The sequence below is a fragment of the Phoca vitulina genome, unplaced genomic scaffold (genome assembly GCF_004348235.1).
Source record: "Phoca vitulina isolate PV1807 unplaced genomic scaffold, GSC_HSeal_1.0 scaffold13, whole genome shotgun sequence".
Lineage (NCBI taxonomy): Eukaryota > Metazoa > Chordata > Mammalia > Carnivora > Phocidae > Phoca > Phoca vitulina.
The window spans coordinates 27,642,029-27,657,454 of NW_022589716.1; the positions used below are offsets into that span (position 1 = coordinate 27,642,029).

At 43.0% G+C, this 15,426-nt stretch overlaps 1 protein-coding gene across 2 annotated transcripts; it reads right to left on the reverse strand.

The window, feature by feature from the left end:
• Positions 1-721: 721 nt before the first annotated feature.
• PROK2 (prokineticin 2) lies at positions 722-13,574 on the reverse strand. Of its 2 annotated transcripts, XM_032412213.1 has the most exons (4): positions 13,435-13,574; positions 9,916-10,041; positions 2,518-2,580; positions 722-1,205 (listed from the first exon to the last, which is right to left on the reverse strand). In XM_032412213.1, the coding sequence occupies exons 1-4, from the start codon at positions 13,528-13,530 to the stop codon at positions 1,101-1,103; spliced, it is 390 nt and encodes a 129-aa protein (XP_032268104.1). In that variant the 5' UTR covers positions 13,531-13,574; the 3' UTR covers positions 722-1,100. The 2 variants fall into 2 exon arrangements, with proteins under 2 accessions (XP_032268104.1, XP_032268105.1); XM_032412214.1 differs by lacking the exon at positions 2,518-2,580.
• Positions 13,575-15,426: the final 1,852 nt, after the last annotated feature.

Below are 15,426 nucleotides of genomic sequence, written 5' to 3' on the forward strand. Positions count from 1 at the left end.
AAATAAATCAAATGATATACAATACTGTCATTATTCTGATACAGAATTTTTACACAGCAATATTGATATAGGTACACATGGCAGATGTCAGGTAACCCATTATAAGAGAACTTCTGGTTACAAATGAAGTTTAAATTACAACTTAATATCGATTTTAAAATGGTAACAGGGGTTATGCCAGAATAAAATCAATACTTCCTCTTCAAGTGACATTTTCTGGACCATCTCTAACTGTGAGACTTAAAAAAAAAACTTCATAAAAAGAAAGAGAAATAAATGTAATGTTGTATTGGGGAAGTGTTTTTTTTTTTTTTTTTTAAACCAACCCAAATCTAGAAATAAGGACCAAATTGGCTTTCCATTCCCTCTGGACTCACTCACACCTGTCCCACAGCCAACCTGAAGGCACAGGTTCCGTGAAAGTCTGAAAGCACCCCAACTTCTACTCCATCTAGGAGAAGTCTGGAGTGTCTAGTTCAACTACACACCCTTCACTCTTTAAGTATCAGGCAAAGAGCTTGATTCTCAACAGTGATTCTGCCAGCAAATTAGAGGAGATGGGACAACCCCGCCCCCCACTTTAAAATGCAAAAGGACTGGTGAGGGAAATTGTGAAAAATAAAGTGAGAGCCTTAAAATTCTTTGAGGAGAGAAAAGAGACCTGAGGGTGTGTGTGCGTGTGTGTGCGTGTGTGTGTGTGTGTGTGTGTGTGTGTGTGGCAGGCAGGGCTGGGGGGAGGGGGTTTGAAAAAACAAAAGTTTCTGTGACAAAATATCAAATTGTTATTCTCCTCATTTTTGTGAAAATGGGTGAGTTATTGGCATTAAAAGAGCCAAGCCAAACCAAAACACAAACAGGGAAATGAGAACCGGTTCCATAATGCCCTGCACTTTACATTCGTATCCAAAATTAAAATCCTCTTTCAATTAAAAAAAAAAAAAAAAGTCATTTAAAACATCAAAGATAGAAATGTTACTTGGATAGTTGAGAAAGCAACAGCATTTCTTTCTGGCATATTATTTGTTTGGCACAATCACAAGTAAATAGACTTTACAGACATCATGTGGCTGTTCACATTTAAAGTTTCTACTCTCAAGTGATTACTTTCGGGCTAAACAAATAAATCGATTAAATGAAGTCCGTAAACAGGCTAAGCCCGGCATACATGGACATGTGTGATGCATTCTCCGCCCAAAAAATGGAACCTAAGATAAAAGAAGAAAACTGAGTCAGAGCAGGAAATGTTAAAAAACAAAAACAAAAAACTATTCTTGAGAAATGTCTTTGAATAAGAACAGCTAGTGTTATATTGAGTATTAACTCTTCATCAAGCAATACACTCGGCACTTTATTATCCTTCTTCATCCCATAACCGCTCTGTGAACATGACAAATGCTTTCATTATACCCATTTTACAGGTGAGAGACCGAGACACAGAGAGATTAGCAACTTGCCCAAGCTCACAGACTCAGAACTTGAAGCTTGGCTGGCAGCTGGGCCAGAGAGACAAAGCTTTTGACCACCAAGCTACACTGCCTTTTACTTCTTCATTTTAATTCTTTTTATAGCATCCTACTAATGAAGCTCCTTAAGGGGGCCATGACATTAAGGGTGTGACCGCAATGATAATGAGAAAATATGAAGTCACTGACGGTGAGCAATATATAAACTCACACGTTTGCATACAGATGGCAGAAGGGGTCAAAATTCTGGGGAGTGTGGGTAGGGGAGGAACAAAAGGGAAATTAGGGAAGGAGGCAAGCTTGAGTCACAGAAAAGGAACAAACTAAACCCTGGCCTAGGGAGAGCCAGCAGAGAAAGGTCGGCTTCATTCAAGAGTCATCCAAGTGGTATTTCTAAGTCTCGCCCATGCCACCAATGAAGCTGGGTTGAGGAGGGTCAACCAGCAACTGGCATGGTGGGCCTTTCAGGGGAGTCCCTCAAAATACATACACATTCCAGAGGCAAAGAACAAAACTCATTCCCTCTCCCCTGGGAATGGTGCCCTCTTAAGAATCCACCTCCTTGGCAAGTTATAGGGAGAAAGTTTAACCCCAGGCCTGGAGGCGACTGATAGTCAACGAAATGGGATGGCAAATTACTCTGGCCCCGGGTACTGTGAGAGAGGCAAGCTATTAGAGACTCATGCCTCTGGGATCCTATACAGTTTACACAGGGCAGAAAAATGCATCCTGTCTGTTTCTCAACTCAGATGCTTTGCTTGCTATCATTCTAGTGTATTTCCTTCCTATTCTCTGCCACCAAAACAGGCCGCCCCATACCAGTTATCTGTCCTAATGAGAAAGTCTGAGATGCATCTTCCAGATGTCTTCTAAATAATTTCTCTGTACATTAAAAAAAAAAAAAATCGTCTGCAGACAGTGACAGAACCATTCTAACCTTATTTGGGGATTGAACTAAGAGGACAGACCCATCTGTGTGGTAGTCCCAAAGTGGCCGGGGCCCACTATGCTGGGCATTATCTTTCAGTGGGTACCATGCTCATGTTCTTCTTACCTCCTTCTTCCTTTTTCTTCTCTTCCTCTTTCTTCTTTCCTGCCTTCCATTTCCAAAATGGTTCTGGAAGGGCCAGGGAAATGACTGAGGTCAATAAATTCAAAAGGAAGACAGGGAAGCAGCAGGTGGGCACTGACGCCCGGGTGAACAGGCCGAGCCACCCCAGGTTCCTCTGCCTTTTGCCAAGGGCCTTATTGTCAAGGTTCTAATGACAGTGCCTGCCCGCAGGTTCCCGGCCGTCAGCGCCACGCAGACTTGTGCTCAGAATGGTTCTGTCACTGTGTGTGTCAAAGGGCAGCACGCGGATGGCCAGCTCGTTTGCTGGCACCGAGAACATGTCAGAGGAGGCGGGTACAGCTGCCTGGCTTGGACCATCACAAGCGGACAGCAGGAGGAGTTCTAACCCTTGACCTGTAGGACCTCCTCTGGCCCTGAGGCTTTGCGAGCTTCATTTGGCCACGCCTGAAACTACTGCATGGGCCGGTGGTCCCCGGCTGGGGGTGGCTCTGCCCCCGAGGGGACATCCAGCAATATCCAGAGACATTTTGTTTGTCACAGCTTGGGGGGAGGAGCGTGAGTAGGGGGTGGAGGCCAGGGGTGCGGCTAGGCAGCCTCCAATGTGCAGGATAACGCCCAACAATAAGAACTCTTGGGCCCAATGTGCCAACTGGATATCGCAGCCTCTGTTCCGAAAAACGAACACAGGCTGCGATATCCAAGGTAAAGGAGCCTGAGCTAAGTGAACTGTAACTATAATGAACATGTCAGACTGTTATACACGGACAACACCAAGCATGTTTCCTTTATTCGCTCATTCAGCAGATCTTTACTGTCACCGACATATCAGGCCTTATGTTACGTGCTACAGATACAGTGATGAACGAAACAGGAAAGGCCTGGGCCCATCGCGCAGCGTGAGTTTTAATGACGGAAGACAGATACGCAGCAGGATAGTTAAAGCTGTGAAGAAGCGCCCTCACGGTGCTTGCAGTCTTGTGACGTGTGCATCAACACACCATGGGTGCTCTCTGGCCTGTCATGTGCCTTCTTAGTGCCTTGAAAACAGGAGCAAAGAAAAATAAGAGCGGTGGCCTGCCATGCCCAGGCTTCATAAGGCATGGCGCATGAACGTCACACCAAACCCGTATGCCAGATTTTTGCCTTATTTTGACACAAGCTAAGTGGCTTCCTCTCGAGGTGAAGTAACACGGCTAACTGCAGTCACCCAGCTAAAAGGGAACCGGTCATAATCAAACCCAGTCCCGCTTTCTTCCAGATTTTGCTCTATCTCCTGCCAATGCCCCCCCCACCCCCCCGCAGAAGTGCTCCACCTGAAGGCAGAGGGGTGGCCTTCCCAGGTCCTGTGGCTTCTCCTTACTCTGCACACCACTGCCCGGCACTGAGCAGGCCCCAAGTGACTCATGCCACCAAACTCACAGAGATGGACTTTCGTGCAGCCAAAGACGCAGAAGGCCTTCCTGTGTATAGTTCCCTCCGGGGCCTAGGTGGGGCCCTGGCAATGTGCTCACAAGGTCATAGGTTTCTGTGAATCCTTCAAAAATATTGTGAATTATCCTTTTTCTTATGGAGGGTGCCAAGGCAGTACCAGCCTCAGCTCAGATCTGTCCCAACAACCTTAACATCATGATTACACTGTCCTGCAGGGATCTTTCTACCTGCATGCTCTTTTCTTATTCTTCTCAAGCCCACTCCCCTTTTTCAAGATCCGGTCTGTTTCTCCCCCTGCCAAGCCTTTTTTATCTGTACCCGCTCATAGCAGTTTTCTTCCTCTCCTTCCATCTGTGAGCCCCTAATCACAAAGAACACCATTTCTGATGTGATACACTTAATAGATACTTGGCAATTTCTCCAGTGCCCCCCTTCATTTCTAGCTCTACACATATTTTGTTTTTTAAAGATTTTATTTATTTATTTGGGAGAGGGACAGAGATAGCAACAGAGATAGTGGGAGAGAGAGAGCACAAGCAGGGGGACGGGGGGAGGAAGAGTGAGAGGGAGAAGCAGGCTCCCCACTGAGCAGGAAGCCTGACTCAGGGCTCCATCCCAGGACCCTGGGATCACGACCTGAACCGAAGGCAGACATTTAACAGACTGAGTCACACAGGTGCCCCCTAGCTCTACACATACTGTGCGACAAAGCTAATAGGTGTCTAATAGCCAGAGACATGAGAAAGTATATAGAAGATGCATCTTCGGAGGCACAAATAGAGCCCAGGAGCTAACCATTCAGTCCCAACTTGATGGTTTATTTTAGAATCAACTCAATCCAACACTTCTAAAAGCCCAGAATTCCAAAAAGCAGATTCTAGAAGTAACCAATTTAGGACCTGTAGCACTTTCCACAAGGTACAATTCTTATCCATTTGTGGCACTTTTAAAAAGAAAATAGCACTGATACAAAACACAGGTATCGTTTGTAATTCCTCTCAAAACAGTCACTTTTGCTAAAGAAAGAAATGTAAAGAAGGATACACGAAGAAAACCCTGGTCATGCCACATAAAAAGCACTGGTCTCAGGTGGGAAGGAGGTTTGGGGTAGGCAAAATGAGTGAAGGGGGTCAAATGAATAGTGATGGATGGTCATCACTTTGTAGTTCAGACAGATGTCAAATTATAATGTTGTATACCTGAAACTTACATAATTTATATACCAATTTTACCTCAATAAAAAATGACAATTTTATTTTTAAGAAAGCCAGTTTTGTTACCATAACTTTTGTCAATAAAAGTACACAGTTCAAAAAATTTCAAATAGCATAATAGCACATAAAATAGAAACTAAAAGTCTCACAGTTCCTGTCTCCCTCTCACAGTTTCCAGCTTTAATTAATTAGGAAGATTGCCAATGTATTTTAATTTGGTCAAGTCTTAAAATGTTTCTTCAAATTTTTTTGGAATAAGTATATATTCATACAACCCTAAATAATGCAATGATTTATCTTCTTATGGCTAGAGAGGGTTAACATGGGATCTGGCCTCCCACTGCTCTGTGTCCTTGGAAAGAGTAAAGGAAAACAGGGAATGGGGGGGGGGTCAGCCTCGTGGCTTGTATGGAACTTGAGTTGGGTTGGGGAAGCTGTCGGCATGCAGGCCTGGGCCTCTGGGTCTAGAGGGGTGCAAAATATTTGCAAGAAATAAGGGTGGGCTTCTGTGAGTCAAGGGGACCCACCCTCCCCCACACTTTAGCTCTCATCTGGGGCAGCTACAAGTGCCCCGTGTGGAAGATAGGGCAAGCCATGTTGTGTGTTTGGGTAGCTGCTGAGCTCCCAATGCAATGGTGCTGCTTTATCTCCTACACTGTGTCCTGTGAGGGGAAGGAAGTGTAGCGTTCAGCCAGTGGCGCTCAACCAGGGCAAGGTCCATCCCCCAAACCGTCACAGGGGATACATCTGTCATAGTCTGAGGACATGGCTGGTTGTCACAACCGAGAGAGGGAGACTAAGGGCATCTCGTGGGTAGAGGCCAGGGATGCTGCTAAACATCCTATGATGCATAGGATGGTCCTCACCACAAAGAGTTATCAGCCCGATACTGTCAACAGAGCCCTGGCTGAGAAACTCTGTATTAGACTAAAGTATATTTATGTCCCCTGAGTCTCTCTTGAACTTGTATTCACAGCGAGGATGCTGTCCTGAGAGAGAAAATGTAGATAGTGGTTCTTGACCTCCGTGATAGGAAAGATGAGGAAATTAACATATTAGGCTTTCATCCACCCATCTTCCACTAAATTCTGAAGTTATATTAGTCATATTTTAGTTAATATTTTTTAAAGTTATACTCTATCCTGAAAGTATGTTTACATAGTTTCATAGGTTGGTTCTAAAACAGAAACTGCGAATAATTTTTTAAATTATCCCTTTTTTTTTTTTTTTTAACACAGACAAGTCCCAGGTTTTAATTTTAATTTTTTTTTCAGAAAAGGAAAATGTATTGGTCAAGTTTTAAAATGTAGCTAAAAAAAAAAAAAAACCCCCACCAGAAAACAAAAAGTAAAACTGATACTAAAAATGTTAACATAAAAAGTGAAGCAAAAACAATTTTGGGGGAGGAAACACAGTTGTTTAAATTGAAAACAAAAATAAAATGATAAGCAATAAAAGTATTAACTACATAATTATAAACTTCCAAAGCCAAGAAGCAATCAGAATGGGATGGAAATGGCTGATCTTTGTAAACTCTGAAAAGTGTAGGTATTAATAGAAATACTAAAATAGTGGGGTTTTTTAAACAGCAAAATATTCCTTATAGATATATGATTCAGTAATTCATCCTTAACTGTTAAAAAATTGTTAAAAATTAATACATGTTAAAACTTTTATTTGACTAAAAATGTGTTTGGAAAACATACATCCTGTTCTTAGGTAAACTGATCTTTTATTCTACTTTTCAATTATCAAATGTAAAGTTAAAAACTGTACAATTCTAAAATTAGAGTGTAGCAGTCACTGTAAACTCCACAAATTAGTTGATGTATCTGAAATAAAATAGCAATCTGTGACATCAATTCCTACCTGTAGTTTGCAATTTTATTCATCAAATATTACTCACTTTATCAAAATAAACAGACATTTGTGGTTATGATTAAGTCAAGCCAGAATGGAAAGTTTAAAATTTAAACAGGTGTAGTCTTCACTTATTCATAGTCTTGTGTTTTTAAAACACCAATCCCTTTAACCACAACCAGTTAATCCCCCCTTTAAAAAGAAAAGGAAGAAAAAGGAAAGAACACATCATATTAAAATAGAATTTTCAATGCAGTGTCTAGACTTTTACCATTTACTGATGAGCCATTAAACTGTAGTTTGAAGTTGAATACTGTACATTACATTCACCAGGATGCATTTACAAAAAAATTTTTTCCTCAAATTGTTTTGAATAGAATATAGTAGAGAGATAATCTGGAAGTAACTAGATTTTTACCAGGATAAGCTAATTTCACCCAGAACAAATAACAACTCCGGGACCTACTTTAAAAATAGAAGTGACATAGGAAAATGTATTTTCAAGACAGAAAAGTATCCAGTAGGAAAAGTTGTAAAACTGAGCTCTAGAAACACTTTTCAAGTGGGCATCTGAATTGGGGGGAAAGTTAAGATCTGACATAAAACCTTTACTTTTTTTTTTTTTAGTTCTTTAGTTCTTTTAACACTTAATTCTACTATGAAAACCATAACTTATTATCAAAGACTTCATTATTACAACTGTGATTAAAAACAAAGACGTAGAGATGTATCTGGGATTCCGGGAGAAGAATGATTTTGTTTACTCTCAGAAATGACCTTACACTACATACACCTGAACTGGAAGTTATCCAGGCACCCGGGGAAAGAGAATTAATTTGGCTCTCTTATTAAAATACCTCAGATTTGGAAAACTCATCAGAACTACAGGATGTGACATATTCCCAGGAGGGACCGTTCTCTCTCATCCCACACAAACCAGTTTTGGTTAACCCGAGCAGACGAACCCACTTTCACGGTGGCAGAAGAGTATGGTGATTAACACCGCACAACCAACGGAGCGTCACACAGACGTGACATCCCATGCTGCTGCGTGCCCTCTCACCTGGTGACCTCAGCCAGTCACCGAGTCCCTCTGAGGCTTACTGTGGTTGTACGCAGAAGATGCTGGAAACAAATGTGCTTCACGGGCTTGTTGCGTGAAATGAGAAACTCATAACCAACATTTAGTACAGGCGGTCTGGGATGTCCCAGCCCTCGCCACGGGGCAACTGCGCTTTGCTATGATGACAACGAACAGCTGCACAGAACGTGTCAGGCTGCACAACTGTGGTATATGCGGGGTGTGTAAGGGTATACTAACACTGCACAAAAACAACACTGTTCTTAAAAGAAAAGGTTAAGAGCAAACTTTTCAAGGACAGTGGCTCAAATGTACAAAAGTTATTTCTCAAGGAAACCACAGGAAAGCCAAACTCAGTCTTCAGAGCGACCCAAGCAAGTGGAGTCCCTATGACAGCTCACAGAGCTGAACATAAGCCCATTTATTTCATTACCTTCGCTCGTAGAAAAGTCAAAACAGCTAACTGTCATCTGCAACTGTCGAGGACAGGGAAGATGCTGGGCTTTACTACAGCTTTCAACCCTAAACCACATGTGGGGAAAAAAAAAGGCAGAAGGCAGAGTCCAGAAGGTAGATTACTTGGAAAACATTCCATCTATTTTATTTTATTTTATTTTTATTTATTTATTTATTTAAGATTTTATTTATTTATTTGGGAGAGAGAGAATGAGAGAGAGCACATGAGAGGGGGGAGGGTCAGAGGGAGAAGCAGACTCCCCGCCGAGCAGGGAGCCCGATGCGGGACTCGATCCAGGGACTCCAGGATCATGACCTGAGCCGAAGGCAGTCGCTCAACCAACTGAGCCACCCAGGCGCCCCCATTCCATCTATTTTAAATGGGAGAGAATGCCGCAGACAGACTGAGCTCTGCCTCCAACGAGCCACCTGGCCTGGGACGCACCCTTCTATGGCCCGGGGCTTCCCTTTGCTGCTGGGTAAAACCAGTAGGTGGCGCTAAGGGGGCAAGGCACTGCCACCTGGGTCCCTGGGGCATCTTACAGAGATCCCATCATTTTAAGTTTTGATTCAGAAGGGCCAAGACTCTCCAAGCTCCACACACTTTTCTGCTCCCTCCTGCCTCTAACCCACCCCGCCTTCCTGAAGTCATGTCGCTGACTGGCCCTTGCAGACAGGAGCGTCTGCCACACAGCCTCAAAAGCGCCATCCAATCCTGCCAACATAAGGTCATGCCACTTCTTGCCAAAACTGTTCAAAAGTGTTGTTTAGGGACACTGAGCTGTTAGATAACCGAATAAGTTGGAAAATTAAATATCATTAACCTCTACGGTTATGAACAGTGTATTGTGTAGATTAAGTGAAAATAAAGGACTTTTAAATTAAGATACAAGGATAACTGTATCATTGATGATCTTGTGCAAGAAACAAAACACAAAGTTATTTACTTCTGCCTTATCAGTGGGTCTGATATTAAAAGTCTTTTCAAGAACTTCCATACTCCGATTGCTGCAAAGAAGTATACACCGTACTACACACATATATTTTTGTCCTAAATCATTTTTAGGCAAATTCATGCGTTTGAAATTATTTTTCTGAAATGTTTCTAATGTCATGAGAGCAAGGATATGAAAATGATTCACTAGAATAAGGATGGTAGAGGACCCAGTTCTTTAAACTGGGAGGGGAGAGGGGGGAGGAGGTAGTTTTCCATTGTCATCTTCTCTAACTTATAATTTCAAGCACATTAGCCTGGGTTTCCTGTCATACAGGCCTTGCTTGGGAGTGGAGTTACTGCAACATAAGAGAACCACCATGAATACAAATATATATACTAACTTTACGAGTCAGCGGATGGCAGCTGTCTCCCACTTTGCCCATAGGTGTGCAAATCCTTATGCTCTTAACCCAGATACTAACAGCACAGCACATGCCTCCACCACACTGGGGGTCCTTGTCGCAGGCCTGAAATGTAACAAACAAACAGATAAATATAGATGGCGGAAAAGACTTGGGCTAAGGAAATCTAAAATTAGCAGTAAAAATGCTCTTTACATCTCCAACCGCTAGGATTTTAATAATCATACATATAAAAAAGAACTGTAATCTTCATTTGCTTGCACATATTTACCATAAAATCTGAACAGAAGAGATTTTCCTAGTTTAAAAAAAATGGCCTAAAGAATGGCCCACACATTATGAAAATCTTAAACACACACAGAAAATCACCTCTTTTTCTAGTGTTTTGTGGCTGATTTGGCTTTGAATTTGAAAAACGAGTCTGCATTAGTCTTATACCATACATGGCCATTAGGAACTACATAAATTGAATCACAAGATTTTATGACTATTAACAGCAGAATACATTGGGCCCAATTTTAAAAAGGGATTTAAATGGTCTCTAAATCTGGCATGAAATGCTCCAGACCCATAAAGGCACTGATGTAAATTTTAAAAGTGCTCATTTTCCCTTTCAAATATTTGCATTTTGGTTCATGAGACTTGATGTTTCTCAAACCACTGGCTTGATTTTCACATTTCCTCTTTAAAGAAAGAAATTTCATAGGTTGGGAATGGACAAACCAAGACTTTTGTCTTAGGTTACTTTTTTTTTTTTTTGGGTGAGTAACCTGCAAAAAGGAAATTATTGGCTTAGGGTATGCACATGTGTACATTACAAAATCGGTGGGACTATTCTTTAAGATTAATCAGATTTAGAAATGCAAATGACAGATGCAATTATTAACAATGATTACTCAAGGCATCTGTTCCCAATATAAAAATTGTAAATACAAATAATTAAAGAATCAACTATGGAGGAGTTTTCATACTCTATCTAAATAGCAATAAATAATGCAGTCTAAATTTATTTGCATAAAAATAGATCTGAAGAACAATTGTTCCTTCCTAGAACCAACAAAAAATAGGATGCATTGTTTGAATAGTGTGTAATAATCTGTTTTGCTAGCGATGAGGTAAAAACATGCTGTACTATATATGTAAGAAACTAAAAAGTCTATAATTTAGACAAAAATTTAAATTTTTTACATTTATTGGAAACAACTAAAACACTCCTTCCACGTTTTTCTCCTTCAAAGTTTTGGGGCTAGCCACAAGTTCTCAAAACATAAATACATGGGCACACCCTTATTCACTGCTTTTTTGGTAAAAATTACCAACCATCCTGCTTTAGGGTTGGTTTATTTCCCTCATTAGAGTTTTTTTCCCAGTCTATTTAAAACAACTATATGGACAAAAACATACAATTTGAAAAAATACAATTTTCACCTTAGGGCATTAGGACATTCAGAGGAAAACATCCAAACATTTCCATTTTTCAATTTTTAGCTGTATGCCAGAAATCATGTATACATGGCCATGACATTTCATAAATGAGAGGTTCAGTACATGATCTTTTCCAATATGGTTTTAACAAATCTATGTGGAACATAAATCAGTTTCAAAATAACTACACCTATTACCAAATATATATATATATATATTTGGTATATATATATATATATAAGGTGGAGGTTTCAGGCAGTATTTTCTGTCAACAGATGCTCAAGACCTGGAATTCTGAAGCCCTACTAACCCTTTTTAAAAGACAATCAAAATCCAGCCAAAATCTTCCAAAAATTCAATCAATCACTTGGATGTTTAACATCCCGAAGACAATAAGTTACCAAGTTTTTCACTTGGCTCCAGATGGTTCCTGTCATGAAAACATAACTACATTTCTTTATTGCTACATTGCTTAGAGAAATTTTTAAAAATTCTCTTTTGGTAATACTGAGTTAAAACAGCATAGAGAAGTCCACTCTAAGCCTCTCCCACAGATAAACATCCCAAGTGATAAAATTTCATTTTTGTAACAAAAAGCATCACTTATTGGAAATATTTACAAAAAACGCATAGGCTTATATATTTTTAATTAGACCGCTGTTTCCTAATGCCCTTCATCCTTAACCCATTGCAGATCTATTCAAATAGTGTTGTCCTGTGAATGGAACAAAAAGATACTTATATTGCAAAAGAATTCTGGGCTCAGAGGATTAGGAGAAATTTAAAATGAGCCAGCAGGGGAAGAGGGGGGAAAAAACCCAATCATGTTCCAACTCATATATTAGAAAGACCTGTAAAAAGTTTTTTTTTTTTTTTTCCCAACCACACTGACTGACTGACAAAGCTATTCAAAGACACTTTGAAAAAACCTCTATTTTATAAATACCACAATGCTTATAATACCTATTGGATATAACCAAATACTGTTATTGTACAAGGGCTTTCAAGATGCTATAAACCTACGAACTAACTTGAGAGACTATGGAGCTTTGTTTTCTCAAGACAAGGACAGAATTCCCTCAAATTTCAGTATTTCATTATGTATCATCAGTTCAAACATATAAGTCTTATTTAAAATCCCATAGTGTGCCTTAGATAATTGAAGTAATTTAATGGAGGTGTAAAATAACTTAAGACTTAAAAAAAAGATAAAAGAGTAAAGCAGATGAGCAACCAGGAAATGGTAGGGATTTTGCACTGTTGATGTAAAGTAGACTACTGTAAACTCATCCTTCAGATCCACACACACAAAATTGTTGGTGGGAGTAGGAGAGAATGGACTCAGTTCCTACTTTCAAAAATGATGAGGACAACTTCTCTAAGTTGAAACAAACATCTACATTGTAACCTACACCATAATTATGCTCGAGCACTGGAGGTGTTTTATCAGGAACTGGAAATGGAAAACTTTTAAAAGGAAAACCTCAAGAAGCTTAAGAAAAAAAAAAAGCCCTGGAAACCAGAAGGAAGCGCCCACACTGCTTTCAAAAGGCACACAGGGCCTCGGACCAAGTTATTTCAAGGGGTTTCTGCGGAGGGTACAAGGGGAGCAAACTCCTTGACCAGAGGATTAAGTCTCAGGATTGGGGGATATTCGTCTTGCCCCTGTGCATTTCAGAAAAGGTCTCCCAAATTTTAAGGTTCGAGGTTGGAACGCCTCGAAGTGCTAGAGAAGACTCTGAAAGCAAACTTCTTTCAGCTTAACAGAAAAACAGACCAAACTCGAGGAGAGAGCTTGCAGGGGTCTAAGAGGGAAGCAAGGGTGAAACGCTGGTGATAAAGGAGGCCGGTGACACTTCGGTCACTTTTTCTTCCACGGCGCGCCCAGGGTCCCGGGCCGTCCGCTGCTTTTGGAGCAGGGCACCTCTCCCAGAGCTCCAAAGGGCGACTGGGGCAGGTGTCCCCGCCCGGGGCGACCCTCCCCGAGCCGCTACCCATCCAACCCCGCCCGAGCCCCCGGGGCGCAGCGCGGGCGCGCATCCCGGGCGGACAGGTGCGCCGGAGGCCGCTTACCCCGGTGATGACTGCGGCGTCCCCGGCTGGGGGCGTGAGCAGCAGCGGCGGCAGCAGCAGCAGGAGCAGCAGCGGGGCGCAGCGCGGGCCCCTCATGGCGCCCTCGGGACTGCGCGGCGGTTGGGGGCCGTTGGGGGCGCGGGGCCGGGGCGCGCTCGCTGGAGCGCGGAGCGACGGGAGGGCGGACTGGCGGGCGGCTGGCGCGAGCCTCCGGGCCGTTATAAAGGCGAGCCCCGCCGTGACTCACGCCGGCGCCCGCCCGGCAGCACGCGCGGGGGGCACGGCGCGGGCACACACCCCACGCCCCACGCGCACACGCGCGCCCACCCCGGCCCGGCGGCCCCGGGACGAGCACGTGCCGGCGCGCGGCTCCCCGCGCCCCCGCCCCGGGCGCCACGCAGGCAGCGCCCCCCGCGGGGCGCCCCGCTCCCGGCCCGCGCCTCGCCTCCCGCCTCCCGCCTCCGCCCGCCGCCGCCTCTCGCACGCGCCCCAGCCGCTTTGTGGTCTGAGACACGCTCGTTCACTGTCCTGGTTTCCAAAGCTCCACGTGCTGGGCGCCGAAAACTTGCAGCTCATTTGCCGTGCAGATGTTTAGGGAGCGCCTACTACGTGCCGGGCGGTTAGACACCCCGGGGGAGCGGGGAGGGGAGGGACAGGAGCCTCCGAACCCGTTCATTTGTTCAGCAGGTCTTCGCAGGGCGCCTGCTGCGTGCCAGGTACTGGCCACTGGGGTCTGGCCTCATGGTCCAATAACCGAACAGAAAAGACACACATCAAACAAATAAACCGGGAAACGTGGAAGACAGGAAAGAAGAACAAAGGGCAAGCAAAATCACCCCTAATCCCACATCCCTGACGACATGGTGGGGTTTGTCCTTCCAGCTGTGGGAGTCCAATTTCTTTCTTTCATTTCTAATGCTTTCCCTTTATGCTCACATCTGTTCCCGACCCTCTCCTCTCTGATTTTCCCCACATGCCTTTCCTCCCTTCTGTAACACCGCGCCAGCTTCAGGCAGAGCAGTTCAGGATGATGCCAAGGGGAAATGAGAACGCCTGGCTTCGGGGCCGCCAGGCTGAGGCCCCCTGAACTGTAGGTAGGCAGCTCTCTCTTCTTTTACTTTCCAGCCCAGGAAAATCACCCTTCCGTCTTGGAAGATGCCATGTAGCATCGCTGTGATGAATTCATTCACGTAAACAGGACTTGAGTGCCTACTGGGCTCTAGGCTACTCATGAGAGAACGAGTGACACATTTGCCTTCCATCTCTGACCCAAGCCTAGTTCCAAGAATCACAGCTTGTTTTTCTTCAATGAAAACGATTTCATGAATACCTCGCTGTGACCACTGCCAACCTTGCTTACGGCGAAGTTTTGGGAAACCCAACTTTGTTTCTGAATTGTCAGAACCTCTGGCTTTCCCTGGTCCCTTAAGGACCAGAAACTGTTGAAAAGCAGATGCGTCTTTCAGCCTCTTTAATAAACGCAGTGAGAAAATAAATAAATAAATAAACTCAGTGAGGAGAGTTGGGACAAAGTTACTTTCAGACGGTGGGGTTCCCCATGCCAAAGCATTCAGACTAAATGTGGAGAAAAAAAAAAAAAAGGAAGGCAATTATCTGAATGTTAAACAGCTGAATATTTGGAAAACCAAATTTTTGACTGAGTTTTAAAATCTTTCTTTTTGCCTGTGTTTTTATGTTTGAGAAACGTCCTGAAACAAAACAAAACAAAAAAGAATTAAACTTGTTTTAACTTTAAAAAATTGTTAAAATTGGACTCACAGTAAAATAAGTGGAAACAGTAGCAAGTGACAGATTGGTGGAAAGTTTCCTTTTCCAGTCTCCATGCCAACGCTAGCATGGGAATGTTGCCGGGTAAATGTAAAAACCAGTCAACATGGATTTTAACATTCCTACAATTTAAAAAAAAATGTTCTATTTCACATTTGCTACAATTGAGTGCCAGCCTGGGTATTCCCTGCTTCTCCAAGCATA